Source organism: Bos javanicus, chromosome 24, assembly GCF_032452875.1.
Source record: "Bos javanicus breed banteng chromosome 24, ARS-OSU_banteng_1.0, whole genome shotgun sequence".
Lineage (NCBI taxonomy): Eukaryota > Metazoa > Chordata > Mammalia > Artiodactyla > Bovidae > Bos > Bos javanicus.
In genome coordinates, this window is record NC_083891.1 from 34,472,519 (window position 1) to 34,500,032 (window position 27,514).

Consider the following 27,514-nt stretch of genomic DNA (forward strand, 5'->3'; position numbering starts at 1 on the left):
ACCGTTTTTAATTTTGTTTGTATATCATAACACAGAGGAAAGAGCAGGGACTTAAGAATCAAGAAAACTGAGTTCAAGACCCAAGTGTCAGTGTACTTCTTTGAGATTCAGTTTTTTCCACTGAAAACACCAGAGCGATTAGAGGATCAATAAGAGTTACAAGATGAGACTCCGGTTTACACAACCCTGGGATCTGAACTCACTTCACATCTGTCTTACAGCACCGGTGACGTCCCTATACACAAGGTAGCTTTTACTGGTAAGTCGTAGTTTGTCAAGAGATTACTAATTTATAGCAGGGAACGATCATATACATCTCTGACTTGGTTAGAAAACAAGTGCTCAAGAAACATTTTTGAAATAGGGTTTAATCTAACAAAAAGTTTCAAGCACAACAGCAGAATACACAGAATCTAAAAACAAGAGAATTACTTAAATTTTCATCCTTTCAGATTCTTTCCCAAACTGTTACTCTGTCAGCAGGTAACTAAAGCAAATTATAAATACCAAGTAAAGCGATTCACATTAATTTATTAAAGCAGGTTGACACCAACATAATACATCTGAAATGCCAACACAGTGCCTGGCATACAGTGAGTGCTGCCAGTATATCCTCCTCCCCTTTATAAACAGGTTAAACCATCACATATGTTAATCTAATACCTTTCACCCAAAAATAACTCCTGGAACTTTTTCCTGTGCCTAAAATTTTACCAATGATATAGTCATTTGAATCATAAAAAACATACAGTCTTAGAAGAAGCCCTATGAAAATGCAAGAAGCACTGGCAAGGTTTCACCTTTCAAGTCACTGCCAGCTAGTTCATCATGAGAATTAGTGCCAACTTGTTTCTAATAATGAATGTTAATGTATAGCTTAGGAAATATCTAGAGAAAAATAAAAAGAACAAGGGAACGAGAAAAGAGTATAACCTTCATAAACGAAGCCAAAGAAAACCAAAGTATCTTTTGATTTAAGCTACTCACTTTGAAAGATTATTTGTAAGAAACTTAAACCTCACTTTACATATACACACATTAAGAAAAACTAAAGAAAATCAATTATTTCATAAACTAAAATGAGTAAGATGATAAAGCACTAAGTTACATGGGGAAAAAAGAAAGAAACCAGAAACTCAGAAAAGAATCTGTTACTCAAAAAACAAAAGGAGTCAGATGAGATAAAAAGTTCAGAAATACAGAATTTGGCCATAAAGAATTACAGGATTACCAGACTTCATCTGCCTAATGAAGAGTGGGACACAATATCAAACGAGTAGCATCATCTACAAAGTTTTCTTTCCAAAAATGTCTAGGTTGAAACTAATCAAGCTGTGAGATCTAACTTCCAGTTCAAAGAAATACAAAGGATATAGAAACAAAGAACACCATGATAACACAATCAAATAAATCCAGACTATGTGATATTCTACTGAAAAAAAAATCAACTGGTCTTCTACAAAGAGGAATACAAAACATTTCATGCGCTCAAAAAAGGTGTAATATACAAGTAACTAAAACCACAAAGACATCTTTAGGTGATAAGAGGCTCTGAAAGTAAAATAGTAGACAACTTTTATTTTTAACTAATAGTGTAGTTTACATGTTTCAACTGGTGTCTTGATAAATGTATACATGTAATGTATAATTAATGTAAAATACATTCCCATGTTTAGATCTTGCTTAGGAAGAACAAAATTAAAACAGACACACGGCATCATATAATCTTATTTATCATTAACTGTAGTCTCAGAGATCAAACAATAATAAAACACTGTATGAAAAACATACTACCTTGGTCCTGGACTGAACTTGCTCTTTACAGAGGAGGCATTTCTTGACTCGTGGCGAACACAGAGAACAGGTAGCAATATGCCCACACGGGCCAAATAGAGTGTCTCTCTTCATATCGGAGCACACCATGCACTCTTCTAAGGTTTCAGAGTCATTACTGATCATAGAAGGACTTCGGGAGCCCACCTGACCACTAATAAAAGAAAATAATTCTAATCAAACCTATCAGAATATGTCAGAAATTCATTAATTAAAATGTTTTAAAACATCTAGAGCATCATTCGTTTGCATAAAAACTTGAGTTATGTTTAAAAACTAAGCCTTATCATCTGTATATGAAACACTGTATATATTATATTCTTCTACCTCTCTGCATTTTTTTAGTACATATAGCACAATTCAAATTTCAATGAACAAATCCTCACCCAATAAAAAAGGGTGAATCTTCTAACACAGAAGTCAAATACACTAGCTTAAAAAAAAACTAACATGAACAGTTTCACTCAGAATCTTTTTTTATCTATACAGAACCAGCTGAGGAAGACACAGGACATAGGAATAAAACAAAAATCCTAACTACAGCCCATGTTAGTTGCCCTAAGTACAGACAGAGGAAGCATCATCAGAGTCCACGACAGACAGGGAACTGTGAAAAATAGGTCACTGCAGCTGCTGTTTTGACATTTCTTTAAATTTATCCTTAAGGAGCATAAAGATTCTATTACAGAAAGCCAGAGCACACCCATAAATATATATCCACGACACAGAAATACATATGCACAACCAACCACAGCAACAGAAAAGGGACACACTGCTTCTACTACAACCTTCAGAGGCTCACGGAAACGCACGCTCACACGTTCACAAAGTGATTTCCCCTGCACCCCAGTGTTTAAGTTATTATTGCAGTAATTACGGTGCCTTTATCCATATATTTTTAGATACACTGTCTTTCTCTAATAGAATTTTACATTCCTTAAGAATATACTTAAAGATATGTATATACCTCTATATACAACTACTTAGCCATAAAAAAAAGAATGTCATTTGCAGCAACATGAATGAACCTAGAGATTATCACAGTAAGCAAAGTCAATCAGAGAAAGACAAATATCATCTATCGCTTATGTGGACTCTAAAATATGATACAATCTGAACTGACTTACAAAACAGACATAGAAACAGACATAGAAAACAAACTTACAGTTACCAAAGGGGAAAGGAGTAGGGAAAGGATAAATTAGAGGAGTTTGGGATTAGCAGATACAAACTACTACATATTCAATATAAAATAAACAAGGTCCTACTATATAGCACAAGTAACTATACTCAGTATCTTGTAATAAACCATAATGGAAGAATATGAATATATATGTATACATGAATCACTTTGCTGTACATCAGAAAATAACATTGTAAATCAACTATACTTCAATAAAAAAATACTTCATTACATTAATTTCCCTGTAACACAGCTCTATGTATGGATTCCAAAGAGGTGTCATTTCATCACTATACATAAATTTACGAAAAGAAAGAAAGTACAAAGTTCAAGGGACAACTACTAAAATGTTTAATGACAAGAACCAAGTCCTTAATTGTGAAACGACATGACACTTTATGTACAGAATATTTTATGTACAGAATATTAGGTTTTATAAAAATAAATAATACAAACCTGACTTTTTCTTTATGACACTTTGCCAAGGCTTTGCAGAGACTTGGATCAGGACAGAGATCAAGTGGAGACTGACCCTTCTTATTTCGGATGCTAAGGTCAGCACCGTTAGCAGCCAAGAAACAGGCAATAGATGCCGCACTCTTCTTCTCAGCCCCCTGGGTACCAAGTCCCATTATTAACTGAAATCATATGAAAAGAGTCATTATTTTCCTTTAGGAATCTGTTATCATTTCTTATCACCAAATATACATACATACATACGTGTGTGTGTGTGCTTGCGTATATATGTATGCATGTATGTATGAATACATATGTGTGAATAAGAAAATGTCTGGAAGGAGCATACACACTACAGAGACGTGAGGACACCTACGGGGCGCAGTCCTAGTATCATTCCCCCCTCACTCACCCCGTGTCCTCAGGTGTACAGTATGAGGACTGACCCATCCTCCGGGTTCAGAAGTGAACCAAAGATGGTCCAAATCAGTCAGACACCCACTTCATCTCTGCTTAGTTCAGGGGTGACACATAATGTAAATCAAGTTAATTAAAGCCCGTAAGACTCAAGAATGGAACTTCTGATTTAGATATTGAGGAAACAGTACTACCTTTTCTAACAACTTGGCCCTGGAGCTGTTAGCAACCAACTTGAAACAATAAGGGGAGAGATAACTGAGAAAAGAACCAAGAACTAGGAATTAAGACACAAAGTGGAGAATGAGACAAATCAGGTTCTGCTGTCATCCGAGCTACTGACTCACATCCTGTGTGAAAATAGTCATAATAACTGTTAACACTGATGGAGCATCTACAGTGGACTAAGAACTATTTTAAGCACTTTCCGTGAACTAACTCATTTAATCCTTACAACCTTATGGAGGTAGTTACTCCCTTCCCCTCATTTTAAAATGAGAAAAACAAGGCACATAGGAGTTAGAGTATTTACCCATGATCATACAGAAAGACAGGCAGCAATTAGCAAACACTTTGGTCTCAGAATCCTTTTACATTCTTAAAAATGATTCTAAAATTCATACAGAAAGGTGAAGGACCTAGAACTGTAAAGCAACTTTGAAAAACAGGAAGAAAGTTGGACTGACCTCAACATTGATTATAAAGCTACAGTAATCAAGACAGTACATTGGCATTACAGAGCTAAAGACACAGATTAACAGAAGAGAACTGATTTTAGATAAAGGCACAACAAGCGATTCAGTAGAAAAAGATAGCCTTCTCAACAAATGGGACTGGAGTGATGATATCCACAAGCAAAAAAAGAAGACCCATACTTCATACTGTGTATATAAAAATTAACTCAAAATCAATCACAGACCTAAATGTAACAGCTCAAACTTTATAAACTTCTAGTACAAAACAGGAAAAAACCTTAGTGACCTTAGATTTAGCAAAGATTTCTCAGGATACAAACAATAAAAGAAAAAAATTGCTAAATCAGACTTCATTAAAATTACTATTTTTCGACTCATAGACTTAGAAAATTTTCTGGTTGCTGGGGGGAAGGAATACTTAGGGAGTTTGGGAAGGTCATGTACACACGGCTATGTTCAAAATGGATAACCAACAAGGACCTACTGTATAGCACATGAATTCTGCTCAATGTCATGCACCAGACTGGAGGGGGAGGGGCTTGGGGGAGAATGGATACATGTCTAGGTGTGGCCTTTGCTGTTCACCTAAAACCACCACAACACTGTTGACTGGCTATAACGCCGATTCAAAATAACAAGTTTAAAGTCTGAAGACAAAAAAAAAAAACAAAAAAAACTATTGCTTCAAACAATACCGTTAAAAGAATGAAAAGACAAGCCACAGACTGGGAGAATGTATGTGCATATCGCATATCTGATATGGAACTTGATTCAGACTGGTAGTAAGAAAACAGTTCAACAACATAATAAATTAAGGTCTTAAGTGACAGCTTTGTCAAATATATATGGGTGGTAAACCTGCAAATGAAAAGATGTTCAATACCAGCAGTCATGAGGAAATGCAACCCCAAACCACAACAAGACACCACAGCACTCCTGCTTGAATGGCTTAAGTTGCATAAGGAGAACCAAACAACTTTTGGTAAGAATGCAAACAATACAGTCAGTACTGACTAGTGTTTAGCTCATAAACTAAATTCCTACATTTGTACTTTTGATGAAATATCTGATCAGATGCACGTTCTATGAGCCATAAATATAAGACCTTGCATTAAAATATGCTCCTCCTGGCACAGAAGTGACGATTATCTTTGCTCACCGTGTTTTTGGATGGCTCCCAGGCAGCATCAACCTTCCCCACATCCTGCATATCTTGAAGCTGACGCAGCTGAGACAGAGTGTGATGCCGCAGGGCTTCGTGCAGAGGAGTGTCCCCATCCTTATCCTGAATATCTAACTTGGCACCTGCACGGACCAAAAGCTAGAAGAGAAAAATGTCTCTTTTTCCTAAGTATTCCACCCACAAGAAATTATAATACATCTAAAGTAACAAAGTTTCAGTTACATAAGATGAATTTGTTCTGGAGAGCCCCCCTTTGCATGGTGTTGTATCATGTTCTTACAATTTGCTGAGAAGTCAGACTTTAACTGTTCTCACCAAACAGATACACAAACTATGTGTGATGGTGGCTATGTTAATTAGCTTAATTATAGTGATTATTTCACAATGTACACCTGCATCAAAATACGAAGTTGTACACTTTAAATGTATACAATTTCCATCTGTCTATTATAACTTAATAAAGCTAAAAAAAGTAAAATTAAAGTAACAGTGTGAGAGCCCTATCTGACGGAGCTGCCATGAAAGTTAACTTATGTGTTTGCTTACCACCACTCTGATCCCTGTGACTGCTTACAAATAATGATGAGCTTGATTATTCAAACATACTGAACTAGGGACAGCAGAAAAAAACAAGAACCAATATGCAGGTTAATTATTCTACTCTAAGATCAAAATAACTGGAGGAAATTCAGGACATTTTTTTCCTCTCCTTTTAATTTCAGATATGTGAGTTTGTATATTTTAAGTATTTCCAATAGGACCAAATCACAATACTCAAAATTCTTCTATTATTTTTTTTTTTTGCTTTTTTTTTTTTAAACTTTATTTTATTTTTAAACTTTACATAATTGTATTAGTTTTGCCAAATATCAAAATGAATCCACCACAGGTATACATGTGTTCCCCATCCTGAACCCTCCTCCCTCCTCCCTCCCATACCATCCCTCTGGGTCGTCCCAGTGCACTAGCCCCAAGCATCCAGTATCGTGTATCGAACCTGGACTGGCAACTCGTTTCTTACATGATATTTTACATGTTTCAATGTCATTCTCCCAAATCTTCCCACCCTCTCCCTCTCCCACAGAGTCCATAAGACTGTTCTATACATCAGTGTCTCTTTTGCTGTCTCGTACACCGGGTTATTGTTACCATCTTTCTAAATTCCATATATGCGTTAGTATACTGTATTTATGTTTTTCCTTCTGGCTTACTTCACTCTGTACAATAGGCTCCAGTTTCATCCACCTCATCAGAACTGATTCAAATGTATTCTTTTGAATGGCCGAGTAATACTCCATTGTGTATATGTACCACAGTTTTCCTATCCATTCATCTGCTGATGGACATCTAGGTTGCTTCCATGTCCTGGCTATTATAAACAGTGCTGCGATGAACATTGGGGTACACGTGTCTCTTTCCCTTCTGGTTTCCTCAGTGTGTATGCCCAGCAGTGGGATTGCTGGATCATAAGGCAGTTCTATTTCCAGTTTTTTAAGGAATCTCCATACTGTTCTCCATAGTGGCTGTACTAGTTTGCATTCCCACCAACAGTGTAAGAGGGTTCCCTTTTCTCCACACCCTCTCCAGCATTTATTATTTGTAGACTTTTGGATCTCAGCCATTCTGACTGGTGTGAAATGGTACCTCATAGTGGTTTTGATTTGCATTTCTCTGATAATGAGTGATGTTGAGCATCTTTTCATGTGTTTGTTAGCCATCTGTATGTCTTCTTTGGAGAAATGTCTATTTAGTTCTTTGGCCCATTTTTTGATTGGGTCGTTTATTTTTCTGGAGTTGAGCTGTAGGAGTTGCTTGTATATTTTTGAGATTAGTTGTTTGTCAGTTGCTTCATTTGCTATTATTTTCTCCCATTCTGAAGGCTGTCTTTTCACCTTGCTAATAGTTTCTTTTGATGTGCAGAAGCTTTTAAGGTTAATTAGGTCCCATTTGTTTATTTTTTATTTTATTTCCAATATTCTGGGAGGTGGGTCATAGAGGATCCTGCTGTGATGTATGTCAGAGAGTGTTTTGCCTATGTTCTCCTCTAGGAGTTTTATAGTTTCTGTCCATCGGCAGATGAATGGATAGGAAAGCTGTGGTACATATACACAATGCAGTATTACTCGGCCATTCAAAAGAATACATTTGAATCAGTTCTGATGAGGTGGATGAAACTGGAGCCTATTGTACAGAGTGAAGTAAGCCAGAAGGAAAAACATAAATACAGTATACTAACGCATATATATGGAATTTAGAAAGATGGTAACAATAACCCGGTGTACGAGACAGCAAAAGAGACACTGATGTATAGAACAGTCTTATGGACTCTGTGGGAGAGGGAGAGGGTGGGAAGATTTGGGAGAATGACATTGAAACATGTAAAATATCATGTAAGAAACGAGTTGCCAGTCCAGGTTCGATACACGATACTGGATGCTTGGGGCTAGTGCACTGGGACGACCCAGAGGGATGGTATGGGGAGGGAGGAGGGAGGAGGGTTCAGGATGGGGAACACATGTATACCTGTGGTGGATTCATTTTGATATTTGGCAAAACTAATACAATTATGTAAAGTTTAAAAATAAAATAAAGTTTAAAAAAAAAAAAGCAAAAAAAAAAAATAATAGAAGAATTTTGAGTATTGTGATTTGGTCCTATTGGAAATACTTAAATAAATATGCATTTATTTTTTTCCATCCCCTGTGGTCACTTTTCTCCAAATGTGTGGTTATAAGGGTTATAAGTCCAAACATCAGAGAAATGAAGAATTTCTGGCAAGAGAATTTTTTATAAATGTGAAATGTTTGCTAAGTTACAATCTCTTACATATAATGCATAATTGATATACCTCAACAGATATTTTAAGCAGTAAATATAAAACTTTGCTTTAACAAGTTCCCTAACCTTTCCGCAAATGTTATCAGAGTTTTAGAAAAACACCATACAAAGAAATCAATCTCAAGCATACAGTCCTACCTGTTTTGGCAAATTACTATTTTGCTCTTTTTTTGTTCATTGTGCTTCAAAAAGATTATATAAAACGTCTCTGTAGATCGGTCTCTCAAATTTAAATCGGCATCAGAATTACGTGGGGGCCTGTAAAACCCGAGATTGCTAGTTCCCACCCTTAGAGGTTCTGCTCTGGTTGGTCTGAGATGGGGCCCAAGAATTTACTTTTCTGCCAAAGCCCTAGGTGATGCTATTGCTGCTGCTCAGCCTCCAAACTTTAAGAACCACTGCTCTACAAAAAAGTTTAAACAGATCATTTCAAGTATTTGATCTGGAATCACCAGATTAGTAATATAAAATTACATATGCCAGCTTCTTTGAAATGTTTGGCAAATGTCTAGCAAAGGCTTTAATTACAGTTCACTCTCAATTATAAAAATTAAAAGGAAGTATACTTTTAAAAAAATGTATATGTTACTTTGAAATTCTCTGATTTAATATTCCAGGAATTTACAAATCCTGACAACAAAATTATAAAAACTTTAAATATAAGAGTTAAGATTTTTCCTATTAGAAATTAAAACTCTTTATCCAACTGATTAAAATACCAGCCTAAAATCATAATTTTACCTCTAACTACGCCTTCGGAGAAGCCTAACAACATATAATTTAAAGGGGTAAGATTCACTTTAGTAGACACGTTACCCTCACAATCTGGGTGTGCTGCCGCTCCACGGCAAGGTGGAGGGCTGTCTGCTGGTTCACGTTCTGGATGTCCAGGTTTGCGTTTCCCTGAAAGAAGAACAAGGCTTACAGTTAAATGTGACAAGAGGGAAGCACATAATCTAACTCTCTATGAGGAAGCCATAACACTGGCTGCTGCTGAGCACGCCCCCTCCAAGGGCTAGACCTTGTAATATATGGTAACAGATGTGAATAGCAGGAAGAAGTGGTGGGACAGCCAACTTTCTGAAATAGAACGGCAAATTTAAAACTATTTTTACTGTGGTGATTCCACCTAAGGACAGTTACAGGACAAAGGACAATACAGAGTCAAACACAGCTCCCTTTTAATCTCCATTACAGAGCCACAGACATAATCAGCTCATTTTAAGTAAGTACTTCCTGAAAATGTATCAGTGAGTCTTCATATTGTATTTGGAAATTCAGAAGACCTAGAATGTTAAAGTAGGTCTGAGAAAAAACAACAAATTTATAGGACTTACTCCAACTGAGTAACTGATTTCAGTTACTGATTACTATAGTTACTATAGTTATTATTTCAGTTCAGTTACTGATTACTGTAACCAAGCAACAGTAACAGTAACCAAGACAGTGGGCTTCCCTAGCAGCTCAGCTGATAAAGAATCAGCCTGCAATGCAGGAGATCCCAGTTAGATTCCTGGGTCGGGAAGATCCCCTGGAGAAGGGATAGGTTACCCATTCCAGTATTCTTTGGGTTCCTTGGTGGCTCAGCTGGTAAAGAATCTGCCTGCAATAGAGGAGACCTGGGTTCAATCCCTGGGTTGGGAAGATCCCCTGGAGGAGGGCATGGTAACTACTCCAGTATTCTTGCCTGGAGAATCTCCATGGACAAGAGGAGACGGGTGGGCTGCAGTCCATGGAGTTGCAAAGAGTCGGACACAACTGAGCGACTAAGCACAACCAAGACAGTGTGGTACTGGCTTAGGTCAGTAGTTTGGATTTTGGATGAAAAGGAACTTATCATAGTTAACAACACTTCTAAGAGAATTAACTTTAATAATAAAGGCTTATAATGGCAGGGGAAAGGCAGTTTAGCTTTTGAACTGTTTCTTTCTTTAAATGTCTTTGTATAGACTGTCCATCTTATGATATAAGACCCAATTACACATAATGTACTATCTACTAAGTTTCCCTGCCATTTCATCTTCTTAACTAGACTGTAAGTTCCTTGAAGTCAGGAGTCACAGATAATTCTTTGGAAACTTTACTGCTTCCCTATGGCATATGCTTGTCTGAAGCATTTAAAAATTTTGCTGAATATACCAAAACATCATAAAATTGTAATCAATAGGTTCCCCTCAAAATCTAAGCTCATAAAAATGTAGAGGTATTTTATTCCTAAGATAAATGAAATAACTAATGTGAGCCTACCCTGCTATCCACACAGATTCAAGGGGTCCAGCAGTTGTTGAGAACTGAGTCCCTAGGTCCTAACTGCAGCCTGGTGTCACCTGGTAGCAACTTGCCACACTGATTTAGACATCAACATACTGCTTCGTGATGACATAGCTGAGTGACACTTCCACAACAGTGGCAGTGAATCTGGAAAATCCCTTTAAGCTGATGCCTATTTTGTTGGACCAACTCAGGAAGGCTGTGCAGAGAGAATACTGGAGGTGTTAAGAATCCACACCCACCCTACCCACACCCCCACTACTATTTCCCTCCACTGAAGCACCACTAAAGACTAAGTTCATACTACAGCTGAATTTGCATCACCATGGGATTTTACTGTAATCTACTAGTAAGTAGTTCAGTTCAGTTGCTCAGTCATGTCTGACTCTTTGCGACCCCATGGGCTACAGCACACCGGGCTTCCCTGTCCATCACCAACTCCTGGAGCTTGCTCAAATTCATGTCTATAGAGTTGGTGATGCCATCCAACTGTCTCATCCGTAAGTAGTTGATAAAGTAATAATAAATCAATGATTAGCAATGACCCAAAATTGTTAAAAATTACTGAAATGCTTTTCCTACCTGATGCACCAACAGTTCGGCCACTTCTACATGATTATTAAGGGCAGCCAGATGCAAGGCAGTATAACCATCATCTTTCTTCTCATCCACAATCCACGGTCTTGGTAATTTAGACAGTAAAACACGCATTGCGCTGAAAGGCAAATTTATATTAATTTGATATTTAGTTATATATCTTATTATTTTCTTTATAAAAAAATATTCCAAAAAACTCTTAAAATCAAATGAAAATATTCCTCTTTAAAGAAAATTATGCCCTTAAGAGACAAACAGAAATTCAAAATTTCTAAATCTCAAATGCACAGCCCTTTGACATTTTAAGAGGTAAACAAATTATCACTGTTTGGAGAGTAGAATCAAAATAGAATGGGAGTGCTACAAAGGGAAATATTCTGAGAGGGAAAAAACCCAAAGGTGAAATATACCCTAATAAGGATATCGTTTGAATCTGTGGAATCTCTTAGGTTCAATTAGAGTAGTATATATTAATGTAAGAGTTAATGAAGAACAATCAGGTAACAAGAGTTAATTGGGAAAAATAGTGATAATTAAAGACAAATTTTATGTGGCTGGCAGATTATCATGAATTCTGTGGGATTAAAAATCTGATATATGTCATTTAGTAGTGCTAAATCTAGTTGATATCGAAACACACAAAATGGCACTCGAATATTTAAAATTTACAATATGATAACCAAATATCTCCAAAGCAAAAAAAGAGAAAGTTATCCTAAAGAGCACCAAAGATTAAACCAGGAAAGATCAGGGGAACTAATTACTGAGAAACCATGCTTTGTAAAGAAAAGGCTAGCCTACCCTCAAAAAGGAAAGTAAAATAAGAAGCAACTTTCTTACCATTCACTGGTAACTTCTCCTAACAAAGATCTTGTGTGGAAAACTCATAATTCGGGAAAAATCTAAAAATAATTTTTTTTTATTTTTAAAAAATTTGGGAAAAATTTCCCTTAATATCTGTCCACTAATTGTTGTTTTTTTTTTTTTTAAAGACTGACACCTGAGATAATGAACGGCTTCTATAAACAGTACTGGACTTGGCACAGACAACATTGATAGATGTATTAGATATTGAATGTTCCCCCATACCTAAAAAAGGCAGTAAACGCAGAAAAGCTTTTAAAATTCTGTCATTAGAGTATAAAAGGGCAAGAAGTTAACAGTAAGATACATATTGGGATAGTTTTTCCTAAGGGGACACACAGGAGAGAAAAATCTGAAACAAATATTTTAAACGTATGGAGAAACAGTCTGAAGATGCAGAATAAGAATGTGTGTAAAAGAAATTGTTAAGTCTCTAAATAATGAAACTAAGACCTAACGTGATACAGAACATGTTTGTTTAATGGCAGTGGTCCATGAATCCCACATAGGAAGTCCAAGACATCTGAGAACACGCTCTAAAGAATCCACGCATCTCTAAAATTGTACTCATATCTGGAAGTTTGTAGCTTTTATCAGATTTTCAAACAGGTTAATGACCCAAGGCATATTGAGAATCAAAACTTAAAAGACAGCCTTCAGTGGTTGTTACTAAAGTTAAAATCACTGTCCATGAATGACAGACTTCTTTGGAAATCTGTGGAAGGCCAGGAACCATTCCCTCCCCCCAAAATGCACATAAAAATCTTTACATATAATTTTGAGGGAATCTAAGTTCCATTCACGGACCTCATACAAAGCCGAAGATTCTTGCTTTAGTTCATTTTCAGTAATTGTAAGGACTTCCCCATTTAGTGGATTAAAATAAAATACTAGAAATTATGTAGATTTTTGACTCAAATTCTTAATGGTACATCATCATATGAAAAATAATTTGACATTTTTATTAATGTTAGTGTTAGTCATCTCTATGGGCCTATAAAGTCATATGAAAAGAGTTCTGTAAGAACTAAATGAGGGAATGTAATAAAATGTTTTAGTATAGTCTAAAGCTCTTCAATATTACAGTGTTATTACAGTTCTAAGTTTATAGACCTATGAAGTACACAATACAAATTTCCCTTTTCTCCTTCCTAAGAATTCTTCCTGTATTCTTGATTTTGGTTATTCTTATTATCATTTAACCAGCCACCCCAGTCAGAAATATGGGAATCATTCTAGACCCTCTCCTCCCTTCCCACTCCTGCATTCACTTTGTTCTGCTGACTTTCCCTTTTAAAACTAAACTATTATTTCCTATATAATATCTCTTATATAGACTTTCATAACCTTTCCTCTGAACATCTGTAACAGCCCCCTTCCAAATCTAGCCCTTATACCCCTTTCACACAAATCTACCCATTTCACCATTTTCACAAATTCAAAGTCATCGGCATTCAAATAAAAAAGGCTCCCTTTCACATAACTAAATCTTTTTAAGATTGGTCTTGATAAAATTCATTCTGAAATATACTTTTTGTTTTAATATACTTTTAAAAGAATATAAGACTAAACTTACTTTATGATAACTGAATTATAACAACAAAATCAACTCCTGATTAAATGCTCTAAGTTTTGGAGAAATACTGCAGATAGCCCGAAATCAAAATTAATGCAAAAGTCAACAGCTAGCTAGGAGTGGTCAGATTAGTTTTTGGTTTTGCCATTTTTAAATAAACTTCTAGATTTTAGACTTACAGAAAATTGTGAAGACAGTACAGAGAGTTCCTCACCCCTCCTGTTAATACTGTACATTAGGATGATACATTTGTTACCATTAAGGAACCAGTACTGACAGTTATTAACTAAAGACCATACTTCACTCCAATGTCCTTATTTAACGTACTTTCTCTACCACATTACACTTAGCTGTCGTGGCTCCTGAGGGTCCCCTTCACTGTGACAGTTTCTTAGACTTTCCTTGTTTTTGATGATGTTGACAGTGTTGAGGAGTACTCATCAGTTATTTGATAGAATGTTCCTTGCTTGTAATTTGTCTGATGTTTTCTGATGATTACAACTGGGATTATGAGTTTTGAGGAGGAAGTCTCAAAGACAGTGCCATTCCATCACATCAAGGGTGCACACTATCAGCATGACTTACCTCTCAATGTTAACCATAGCCATCTGGTTGAGGTAGCATCTGTCCACTTTCTCCACTGTAGAGTTACTCTTTTTCTCCCTTTCTCTACTACAGAATACTACTACACTCTTTGGAAGGAAGTCACTATAGGTAGCCTACTCTTAACAGGTGGAAAGTTATATTCTACTTCCTTGAAGATAGAGTATTCACATAAATGATCTGGAATTCTCCTATACTGGAGATTTGGGGTAGCTTAATTTTAAGAGCAATCTATAACCTTCTCATCTTAATAGGAAAGCTGCTAATTAATGTTAGTTCTTGACCTACTGCCTTCACAAAAAGCAAACAAAAACAATACAACACCTCAAGAAAAGTCAATCTTTGGGCCCAGCCTGCAGTATGAGCTAAGAGAAAAAAAACAACAGTCTCTGGTCCCCTCCCCTTCATGTCCAGAGTAGTTCTGAATGGTCTGTCTCCTTTCCTCCTGTGGGGCAATCTGAGGACTCCACAATACAACCAACGAAGGTCAGCTGTTCCCACAGCACCTTAGCTAATTAAGAGGTTTCTGTTGTTATGCTGCAAGCACTGAGGCCCTTAGAGTTCCTGGCATAAGGATGTTACCAGTTCAATAAATCAATAATTTTACTAAGCCAACAGACTCTCACTGGTGGAGCACTGTATGAGATTTGAAGATACTTTCCCGAACGTTCAAACATTCTTCTTTATTTCTCAATCTGGTTGTTTTCCAAAAGGTTAAGGACATGGATGGTTTAAGGATAAGATCTTACTACCAGTTAAGCAGGCATTTGTGAATAGTGCCAAAGAAGCATTAAGTTCCGGAACAACTAATAGTGGTGCCGAGCATAATCCTTGGCACATGGGAACACGCAAACGTTCGCTGAATGATGAGCAAATGAGCTCTAAGAAGCAGAGGGGACGAGCAGCTGTCTGCACTGGTATGTAACAGTCAAATGGCAATGGCTCCATTTTTAGGACCTGCCATGCTTTGCAATCTTTCTTCAGAGATGGGCAACATTTTTCCAAACAAACCATAGTAGCTAAACTGAGGAGGCCTTACATATTAGTATTACTGAATGTAAAAAAGACATTGAGATAATAGCACATATTAGGGGTTCAATAAATTCTGAATATTGAACAATCCCTCAAATATAATTTAAGCATGTTAGTACAGAATCCATAAAGGAACCTGCTAAGAAAGTTGATAAATCTCAGGCAGAAGTTCTGTAGGCCATGCTAAGAGCAAGTTAATATGTAACAGTTTGAACACATCTTTATTCAATACACACCCACCCCTATCTAAATGGATGGAGACAAGAATGCTATCTGTAATAATCATTCTAGCAAATGAATATGGACAGTTTTTATTTTCTTTCATCTATTTAAAGGGATACACAGACATGACTCAAATGTTAAATTTTAATTTTTTTGGTGTGCTTAATTTTGTTCCCCACAAACTTTTTTTTGACAGATACTGTAATTAAAAGGTTCATTAATTTAGCTTGAATTCATTTACTAGGAATTTGGTAATGCAGCAGAAATTAGCTCAAAATGACAGATATGCAATGACAATACAGGCTGCAGGAGGATTCGATCATTCTTAAAACAGGACAACTAAAAGGATCTCTTCCGCACTGTAAGCCAGGGACGCCATTCTACTCATCTTTCTTCCCTCTGTGTGCACCTAGTATGAGGTGCTCAAAGTTTACTTGAATGAAACAAAGGAAGAAACAATCAAACAAACGGTCATTTTTCTCAGCATACTGGGGCCAAGAATGCTCAATATGCCACATTCCTGGTACAGGTTCCAGTCCCCTAGAGTCCAGGCCCTAACTGCTTGCATTATTATCAACCACAGCAGCGACAGGCACAGGGGTAAATATCTAAGTCTGAAGCCAAACCACCTGGGCTCACATTCTGGTACCAGCAAACAAAAGGGCTGGTGACATGAGCAGGGTACTTGCCTTCTATGCCTCAGTTTCCTCATCTATAAAATGTGTAAAGAATCACAAGTCCTATTTCGTAGGACTGTTATGGGGATTTTAAAGGCCTTAGAAAAGTGCCTGTCCTTTCATACACTATGTAAGTGCTTGCTTGAGAGGTGGGAAAGGAGGACTTTGACTGCTACAAAATGGTCAGGAAATATGAGGTAGTTTAAAAGTCTTCAAATTGACCTATCTTGTACTCTGAGATGCATCATCTTCTCACAATGTGTCTAAAATTACTTCAGTATCTAGAAGCATGCTTTATGTCACTGTTTTAAAACAGCCATTCAGAAATAATTAAACTGCTATGTTATAAAAAATGCTAAAGACAAAAAGGATGTCAAGGACAAATTTCCCTTGTAGGAGAATGAGCTCAGAAAACTGTTAACAGTTCTTTTTGGTTCTTAACTGAATCGATGGATGTGAGAGTTGGACTATAAAGAAAGCTGGCTGCTGAAGAATTGATGCTTCTGAACTGTGGTGTTGGAGAAGACTCTTGAGAGACCCCTGGACTGCAAGGAGATCCAACCAGTCCATCCTAAAGGAAATCAGTCCTGAATATTCACTGGAAGGACTGATGCTCAAGCTGAAACTCCAATACTTTGGATACCTTCTGCAAAGAACTGACTCATTGGAAAAGACCCTGATGTGAGAAAGATTGAAGGCAGGAGAAGGGGACGACAGAGGATGAGATGGTTGGATGGCACCACCGACTCAGTGGACATAAGTTTGAATAAACTCCAGGAGTTGGTGATGGACAGGGAAGCCTGGAGTGTTGCAGTCCATGGGGTCGCAGAGTCACACATGACTGAACAACTGAACTGAACTGAATCAATACTTAAGAGACTATATATGAATTAAGAACAAGGTATAGTTGGTTTTTCCTAGGCATTCTTAGGTTTGTTAGATCTTAAATTGTACCGCCATAGGTTTGCGGAATTTGATGTTAAATTTTTTTTTCTCCTTGGTTAAAAAACAAACCTCAACATTAAAATTTATGGTGATATGCTATTAAAGTTTAGAACAAAAGTATTTTTCCCCTATAACATGTGTTATGTGACAAAGTTACAGAAGGGCTTCCCTGGTGGCTCAGCAGTAAAGAATTCATCTGCAATACAGGAGACACGGGTTCGATCCCTGGGTCAGGGACTTTGTGACTGAACAGCAACAAGAAATTACAGAAAGGTTAGTGACTATTTTGAGTCTGTAATAAAGTGTGAAATGATCATGCCTAAATGCTATCTCAGAAAAGTAAAGTGGAACAGCAATGTAGAAAGGAGGAAAAAACCACTTCACATTTGAAAATAAAGTAGAATTTAATTAATGCATTATAACAGTTATATAACTACAAAGTTTCAATAGAAAAGTAACACAATTACTAAAAAGCATTCCAGACCCTGTTTCTCACCTAAGCACTACTAAAAAATTTATTAAAAGTGACACTGAATTAAAAGTTTTTTTTTAATTTAAAAGTTTTAAGTAGCACTTCCAAGATTTCATTTACACATTCCTCCTTTCCTCCTGAGTGATCTCTTCACCTTCAATATATTGGTTCTACTTACTCTTTCTACATATTTTTCCATTCAATTATTATTTATTAAATTTAAAAAGAATGTATACCAACAACGAGCTCTAAAGGTAACACTACAAAATCCCTTCAGGCCTTGAGCTATGTAAAATATCATTATCCTGATTTTTTTGTTTACTGATTTAAAAAAACAGGTTATGAAATATATTTTGGCAGCACAGCGACTTTACTTGTTCCATATCTGTCCAAAGCCTGTCTTGCTACTAGCCAGGGTAATATTTTTTCTCTTTCCTTTTTTCGCTGCAGTGCTTCTAAGTATAGTGGCAGCCGCATCAGGCTTTCCTAGCCTCAGCGCAAGCTCAGTATAAATCTGGGATGTGTAAGTGGAAACATGAGAGACCGCTTTATTTGGCAGTGCTTTGAAAAAAAAAAAAAAATGCAGGACAAATGGCAAGGCAGTGTTTGGACCGCAGGATGAACAATCAATAGGCAGAAAGCAAGATAGAGGCTTCCTCAGCTTTTGGATCGACAATCGACAGCTGAGAGACTATTTTTTGCTATGGTTGACTAAATATGGTCAGGGAAGAGAGAGGCACAAGAGAGCCTGTTTGCCTGGGAGTGCATGTTTCAAATGCTTAGCTGCCTATAAAGCTGAACAGTTCAGCCTGTGGCCACTGAGGGAAGAATATAAGTTAACCTCTGTAGTGACCATGTGGAAGTCCCGACCTTGCTTGCAGACTTGACCTCTGGATTTGACAAGGTAGCGTCAATACAGATCTACCATCTAATCCTGGCAACTAAAAACAAACAAACAAAAATTCCACAGCAAGAAAGATGCAGAATTATTTCCTGAGAAGTCAGAAGACCCCAATGTCCTCTGGTGGGCAAAGGAAACAGGGTGAATGTTTACAGTTATTTGGTGGGGGGGAGTGAGGTGTGTTTTGGTTTTTGCTGGGTTTGTGTGTGTGTGTGTGTGTCTTTTTTAGTTTGTAAAAGTAACCTCCTCTACAACTTTTTCCCCATTTCTGAAGCATTCCATCTGAGCAATTAGTGAGGTGCATTTTCTTGGCCGTTGAAGCAACCTTTCCCCGTTGCTTCACTTTCTATACACCAGAGACAAGGTACTCATATCCATTCAACACCAGTAACAGGACATTCCAAATCAAATGGCCAATGCTGACTCAATTTTATTGAAATGTTTTTTTTTTTCCCTTAAGCATAAGGAAAGGGAGAGGGAAAAGATGGCTGATATACTTTGTTTGTTCACTTGTTTTTCAAATTTATCTTAAAAGGTGGGGTCCTGTGTTCACTGACACTTCCCCTTTACTTCCCCCGGCTCATGAAAAGAAGCGCTGATTCAGCAAATAGAGTGAAGAGCCGATCAAGATGAGATGGCTGCTGCTGGCGTGACTCTCTGGGTCATTCTCTCTCTCCCTGCTCATGACACTAAGCTCACAGGTAACACAGCACCACAGGACAGTACTTTAATGAAGGCTTATGGTTTTCTGCATGCTTACCTATTATCGACTCAATACATGCTTTTATTGTTAAATTCTACCTGGGCAAAGCCGTTTCACAGTTCAAGCAGAGACCTTATGCAGTGTAAAAAGGAATGCTGTTCAAATATCATGACAGATGATTCAATGTCAAACCTGTACAAGTCCATTCCTGTCTTTTACATTATTAAAGAGTCAGTCTTTACTGTTTCAGATTAAGTGGTGATTCTGTATCCCTAGGAAATGGCCACCTGCCTTCAGAGCATACTATCTTTTAAAAACTATTAACTCTTTCAAGGTTTAGTCAACAAAGAAACTTGGAGATCACAAAATGCTTTTTAATGCTTCCTCTGATAGCTGGGCACAAAATTAAACCAGAATACGGATGGTGAAATTCAAATGCTGCGTTGCTGAAACTGCTGTAGTACTGGGCCATCTCCCGCTACGTGGTCCTCTGCTCTCTGTGAGCTACACTCACTTCTTACAACGGGCTGCAGGAATTCTACTTTCCGTGTCTTTTACACCCCCTCCTCTCTCAGATCTGAAATTTTCTTATGGTCTTCTTATAAATTAACTTCTTAATGCCACAATAATAAAAGGCAACTCACCAACTATAATTTGTTTTCATGCTAAACGATCAAGTTAAAACCCAACTGCTCACTAGCCAATACCTTCCAGTTCTTTTAAGTGTGACTTTGGAAAACTTGATTGTTCTGGTACTTATCCTTCATATTGACAAAAAAAAAAAAAAAGTCAAAGTATCAGAACCACTCAACTCACCAAAATTAGATATTAATTCTTTTATCTAAATTTATATTTAACCCAGACAGGATCACCAAACTGCAAAACTCAGGTAAGTAACTAATAACAAAGGAACAACACAGAGGTTTTCAAATGATCATGAGTTCTTATCTGTGACCTTAAAAACAAAACTAACAAAAAAAATTATCATTAAAAAAAATTCAGTTCATTCATACTCTAAAAAGATCCAGTTTTTCTCCCTGTTTTTTCAACTTTAGAATCAACATCAGAAGTAGTACTAATTGGTTAATTATTAAGTCTTTAATAAGATATCTTGCTGGTAAAAAGTACATGCACCAAATTAATTATTGTCTACTTGTAGGTTCTAGAAGCAAACTACAAAATAAGAAGAAATTTGCTCTGAAGACTATGAAGAAACACTAGGCTGATCTTACCAATTTCTGAAATACACTCTGTAAATCCCCACTGATTCAATGGATCTCTCTCAAAAAGAACCAAACCAAGACAAAGTTCAACAGATAACTGGTCAATGTTTAGAAGTGTATGTCCACCAAGAACAAGGAACCATAAACAGCACTAATGCCATGCCTCAGGTAAATGTTATAAAGTTTAGTCTTTGATATTCTCTGCAAACAATCTACCACTGCTCTCCATCAGTAAGCTGAAAGTTTTACTAAAAAATGGGAAAATAAAACATTTCATGTTTTTACAGCTAACAAGTTAGTAATACCTACTCAGAGTACATACTTCTTTATGTACCCATATGAACATACAATGCTATGGAATGTAAAGAAGTATGTATTTTTGGTAGGCAATAAACCACCAAGAGGAAACTAGACTGCAGCTATGTGAATGACCTTCGTATGTTAAATTAACCTATCAAAGAGATGACCTTTGGCAATACTAACACCAGAAAATGTACCTATTTCTTTCAGATGGAAACTAAATGTTGCTGATTTATATTTCATGAGGAAAAAAGTTCTTCTGAAGTAGATTTAAAATTAACATGGAATTCCTTTTAAATCCTTTAAGTTTAAAGCATACGACATTCTACATTTTTAAATTAAGTACTCACATGATTAAAATTTGAATACAAAAGAGAAAACAGTGATACTAGTACAAAAAAATGATACACATGACCCATTTTCTGTCTCCACAATTTAATTTTAATTTAAATGTAACATTAGTAGGGCTGACATTTAACAAAAGCTGACTTCATTTGCATTTCAACAGCTATTCTTCATATTTTGATATGAAGAATAAGTATAATTAACAATGTAATTATAATTTAACAATATTGTAAGAATTCCTGAAGCAAGTTTTGGTGTTTTAAGTTTTCTTTCTCAAAGCTACAGACATAGTTATAATTTTAAAAGACTATCTTTCAAGTAAAATTCTACTCTCAAAGAAAAAAAAGTGGTCCCTGTCCTTCTCCCTAATCCAGTTTCCACTTTCAATGCTATGTAAGTACTTAGTTTAAATCAAGACATACAATTTATTCAATAAAAATGATAAAATTCTGGGAAATAGGTATAAATCAATAGGGCACACTGGTCACAGACTGCCAAATATTAAAATAAATTAATTTATTACCTATACTATCCTTGAATTTGCTTTCTCCAAAGAGGGCACATAAAATGAAACACTACAATCATGAAACCAATGTATCCAGAAAGAATAACCATCTTTTATTGGTACTAGGCAAATACAATTCAACTTTTTATAAACATGATAGCCTACCATTTATAGTATGCTAGAGATATTAAAATACATTTTGTATTTTATGTAAAATTTATTTTGTACAATATATACTTATATTGATAAATATTATAAATGATAAAGCTCTTAGCAACAATTTATTAGTAACTATTTTAAGCTACTATAATAGATTTAGAAAATAAATATTAATATTCATATATTCTAATCATTTCTTTTGATTAGAGTATTCAGACATATGTCATCACATGTCTAAATTTTTTGTCACAGTTGAGTAGAAATGGCCATAAGGTTATCCATGAATTGTTAATTTTGTTTAATAAGACAACTAGATAATTGTCAAAAGGTGATTTTCATTTAATCAGATTAAAAAGGAGAGAATGACTTACATACAAGTATAGAAGTTATAGAATATTTATTGTAAATTACAAAAGTTCATTAATTTTAAAATTTTACATTTTCAAAGAAAAAAAAATCAGTTCAAAGCTTAACTCACTCAAGAATAGACCTTCATCCTGATTATCCACAAAAAGGATGGCAAAGCTTCATATTCCATTCATTAAGTTTAACTACACACGCCCTAAACATTAAAAACTGACAATATACACCTCAAAAATAGAGGTTCCTCTATGAAACTACTCAAAGGGTATTACTAGATCTACGCTTTATAATAAGCAATTATATTCACCATTCTATGGGTATAAAAGTTTTTAATAATTATTTTAAAACATTCCAGCAACTAAGAATCTTGTTGCTACAATATTAAGAGCTTACAAACCTTAGAAAATGACAGTATCTATTATTCATTTGAAAAAGTATAATTATACACTGATCCTAGTGCTTGCAAGTTAAACTTAACATATCTAAGAGTATTTTCAATCACTCTAAAATGTCACATCTATCACTTAGATCAGCTGTTCATTTTTAACTGAGTACATATTAAACTCTGGGCATCTGCTGACACTGTTGTAACTCAAACATTTCAACTGTCTCTCTGACAGGGATAACAGATGCTGACATTATCAAATGCTGTACTATTTTTTTTCCCCCGGCCTCTCTTGCCCCGATATGGCCAGTATATGAAACTGAACTGCCATCCAAAGCACACTTGAGCAACTGGATCTGCTAAACAGCTCCCATAGAACTAGTAAAAATAGAAGTCAGTTTTATTGCTATCTTCAGCACTTAAGTCCAGGCAATTTAACACCTGTTTCTTTTCTATTAGAATAAATGATGGAAATAATTGTAGTTACATTAATTTCACCAGCAGCATGATACCCTTCAGCCAACAGATGCGGGATATACTTAATACGAGAAGTGTTTGAATATTGCCTGAATTAGTGTTGACCTTCTCCCAGTTTGGTTCAAAACACGTAACTATTTCTTTACTGTTTATATTTCAGTGAGAGCACTTACCTTACAGGCAAACTATAACTGTTCAAAGTTTTTAAAAGTTATTAAAAAGTTATTTTAAAAGTTTTAAAAAGGTATTTTCAGAAGACATCCCTTCTCAATATTGCAATTCCCTTTTAACAAAAACTTGCTGTACTGAGTTTTAATGATAATTTCCAAACTCAAATTCATGATTATTGCTAACCACAATGTATTATTAAGCAGATAATGAGAAGTAACCAGGCAATCTGTACCCGAAATGACAGAGAATTCAGTCAAGGAACTAGACTTTTAAAAGAGTTCAATTATTAATCTATGGTTAGGGACACTACATAAGCAAAAAGAAAGAAAAATAAGCTATCATGCATGGCAGTTCCTTCAACACAAGTCTAAGCAATACACTGAATACACGTGTGATCTATTTATAAACCAAAGGGTACCAGAGGTACTTTTCTTAAGGCCATTCATCCCTCCCCCCCCGTCAGCAACTTGCTGTTTGTTAGTCCTTAAGTATTATGCTAAAAAAAGAAGTGGCGGTAGGAAAGTGTGACTGACTAGCAGTATTTTTCCCTAACCTATTTCACCTGCTTATTTGGTTTACTGCTCAAAGATAAACAGAAAACATTACTCTGATACACATCAAGGTCTATATGCTCTTTTTAAATGGTGCTGGTTTTGGAATAGGTCACTGTCTATATTTAAGAATTCAGCAAAGGTGTTAAAAATAAAGATGTACATTGATAACTCCTTAATGCACTACCAACGCGCTAAAGGGTAAAGACTTCTGCACGACTGGAGTGGGAAACACGAAAAGTGCCTTCAGAAAATAAAGTTTTACAATCCATGGCTGAAACACTGATACGAGATTCTCTTAACATTTGAGGAAGGACCATAATCATAATTTTACAAATAAAAAAATTTCAGCTGTTTTAGGTCCCCAGCTAGCAGCACGGCAATGCTTTGCTAGAGCTGGTAAAATGGAACCAAATCGCCTCTTCAATGGATTTGGTCCCCTTCAACCAGCTGTAGCTATGCATTGATTACTACAGGACAGCCAGCGTTTTCATTTATCATTATTAATCACATGTCAACTGATTTCAACTTACTTATTCAGATTATGGTTTAAATCAAATAATTTGTAACTGTTAATTCTACTTGAAAGAGCTATAATAGTATATGATGTTAATAAACAGTTTGGTGAAAAACTGTGAATGATATAAGGCTTTCAAATAAAATTATTTTATTCATTTATGGTCTCTGTATTAAATTTCTTGCCCTTCAGAAATGAAATGATATTGAAATGCAGACTGTGCCACAAAGTTTTAAAAAAACCAAAACTTCTTTCAAAGGAAGAAAATATCTGAGAAGGTCACCTGAAACCCTAACAGGAATGCCACAGTGTGGACATGCACTATTTTAAATTAAAGAAAGGCGTAACATTATATGGGTTTCCCTGGTGGCTCAGCTGGTAAAGAATCTGCCTACAACGAGGGAGACTTGGGTTTGACTGGGTTGGGAAGATCCCCTGGAGAAGGGAAAAGCTACCCACTCCAGTATTCTGGCCTGGAGAATTCCATGGACTGGATAGTCCATGGGGTCACAAAGAGTCGAACACAAGTGAGTGACGTTCACTTCACTTCATAACATTATATAAAACAAAACTCCAGAAATGCTGAGTCACTACCTTTCATATGATTAGCAATTAATTGACTGCTATTTATCAGAACATTGATAGGTAAGGTGGAAAAGGAGACAATGACACTGCACAGCATTTGGCAGACAGACTTAAATAGTAAGTATGTAATTCTTCTGATACTGAACCAAAAGACTTTAATCCTCAAAAAAGGAACAAAATACTAAGCATTGCTACCTTTTACTTATATAGATATTTCAACTCTCCAAACCTGTTTCCTCAGTTGTAAAATGAGAAGACCTTTTTTCTCTTAATTCTGGGTTTCAGTGGTTTCTTTTGTCTTACGACATCACTGGTTAGTACCAGGAAAGAAAAGTCAAAAATTTTAAGAATAAGAAATCTGATATAAAAAAAAACTCAACATAACCCAGCTTACAATTACAACAAATAAATAACTTGCATCATCTTCTCATACTCTTTCATGTTCAATTAAAATCATCCTTTATCTGGCAATCTACAGTCACAACTGCATAAAATGTCTTGAGCAAATAGGAATTAAAAGTCATATACCTTTAACTAAAGCACCACTTTGTTGTAGAATGAAAGTGTTTATTTTTTTCTCTTTTTTTATGTCACCTGACACCAATTATCTGGTTGGAGGAGTTCTCAGGAATTAAAGAAACAGAAGTAGTATTTTTTCCCCCTCCTTGGTTTAACATTATTAAATATACTAGCCTGCTCTCAATGTGCTCAATAAAGTTAAACAATTCAAAATATTTAAAAGTTACTCATCTCCTACTAAACACTTTAGTTTTTAATCTACCTTAAACTTTACAACTTAAAAATATTATATAACCTAAATTAAATTCCCCCAAGAAAATCTTTTTGCCAATTCTAACTTGAAATACTTGCTCTGTATGAACTCCTGACAATTTCTCTACAGAATTTTTATTTTAATTGATTACATACTCTTGTGATATCTAACACTGTCTTGTCAAATGAAGACTAACATGTATTGAGTCCTCACCTATAGTCAAGGCATTATGGGAGACACACAAATATTTGTGCCCAAAATTTTAACAGAAAGAAACATAAAAATGCACATACTAAGGGACAGCACAAAGAAGATAACTGCAGAAAACAAGAACACAGAACAAGGAAGTATAGAGCAAACAGAAAATAATTTCAAAGATGAAATCTAAGACTTCAGGGAGAAAGTCGGTTAAGGGGATCTTAAAGAAAGAAAGTGCTTAATCAGTGAAGGAAAAGAGCAGAAACTTTTAGGGAGAGAGAGTAGTACAGTATAGCTGAAGGTCAAGGCGGGCAGAGAGATTTTAATTAGTGGGCTATAAACTTAAAAGACAGGCTCATGACACACAAGTCAGCTTGATGTACTGGTATACCCTTGGTTAAATCATTCACTGTCCATGTGTTCCAGCCTTACCTCACAGCCCAAAATACAGAGGAAATAATATAAGGCAGCTAAGATCAAATGATTCTAAAGTCAAATAGACCATGCTCAAGTACCAGCTGTTCCACTAGGCAGCTGCATGATCTTGAATACAAGTATTGAAAAACTTCATTTCTTTATAAGCCTCATATTCTTCATCTATAAAATTAGGATATTAACACCTGCTTCCTGCTTCAAAAAGCTGTTCAAGGGATTAAATGAGATAATGCATGTTAACTACTTGCATGTGGTAAATCTGTCATCACCACCTTTTATTTAAAAGGCAGGGAACAGATAATACTATTTTCTCTCCTTTACAGTGTCAACATTAAATATTTGAAGTGTTCAAATATTGTAATTTGAAAAAAACAAATCAAGACATAACCTAAAATATGGCCATTTATTTCATCCTAGATTATATACCTATTGTTACAGTACCAATAGTCAACTTGAATAAACTCCTTTTGTTCTCTGTGCTCACCCTCTAGTGGTGATCTTAAGAAGCTAAAAAAAAAACAGCAAAAAATTATTGTAAAAGGAAACATGATGTAAAAATGCAATAGGGAACCAAAGAATAAGAAATCATGGTGTCTACAGTTAATAATATTGAATTGTATATCTGAAAGCTGCTGAGCTAATCTTAAAACTTCTTATCATAAGAAAAAAATTCGGAACTATGCATGGTCATGGATGTTAACTAGACATATTGTGGCAATCACTTCACAATATATACAAATATCAAATCACTATTTTCAACACATGATATTAATATAATAAAGTGAAGTGAATGAAGGTCACTTAGTCTTGTCCGACTCTTTGCGACCCCATGGACTACACAGTCCATGGAATCCTCTAGGCCAGAGTACTGGAGTGGGTAGCCGTTACCTTCTCCAGGGGATCTTCCCAACCTAGGGATCGAACCCAGGTCTCCCACATTGCAGGTGCATTCTTTACTAGCTGAGCCACAAGGGACATTAATATAGTATCATATGTCAATTACATCTCAAATTTTTTAATTTAAAATTTTTAAATTATCAAAATAAACTTCCAAGTAAAC

General features: G+C 35.8%; 1 protein-coding gene and 1 long non-coding RNA gene across 3 annotated transcripts in view; one reads left to right on the plus strand and one right to left on the minus strand.

Annotated features, from left to right (window-relative positions):
* MIB1 (MIB E3 ubiquitin protein ligase 1) overlaps nucleotides 1–27,514 on the minus strand; it is a 98,375-nt gene that overhangs the window by 15,716 nt on the left and 55,145 nt on the right. The window contains exons 13-17 of the mRNA XM_061399770.1: nucleotides 11,459–11,591; nucleotides 9,422–9,508; nucleotides 5,744–5,905; nucleotides 3,473–3,654; nucleotides 1,795–1,987 (exon numbers count right to left, since the gene is read on the minus strand). Coding sequence (XP_061255754.1) covers nucleotides 1,795–1,987; nucleotides 3,473–3,654; nucleotides 5,744–5,905; nucleotides 9,422–9,508; nucleotides 11,459–11,591 — 757 coding nt within the window. The remainder of the gene's footprint in view (nucleotides 1–1,794; nucleotides 1,988–3,472; nucleotides 3,655–5,743; nucleotides 5,906–9,421; nucleotides 9,509–11,458; nucleotides 11,592–27,514) is intronic.
* On the plus strand, nucleotides 17,453–24,623 carry LOC133237583 (uncharacterized). Of its 2 annotated transcripts, XR_009733259.1 has the most exons (4): nucleotides 17,453–18,768; nucleotides 19,301–19,466; nucleotides 20,628–20,859; nucleotides 21,202–24,623. It is a non-coding gene; the product is annotated as an uncharacterized LOC133237583 (long non-coding RNA). The 2 variants fall into 2 exon arrangements; XR_009733258.1 differs by having other exon boundaries at nucleotides 20,628–24,623.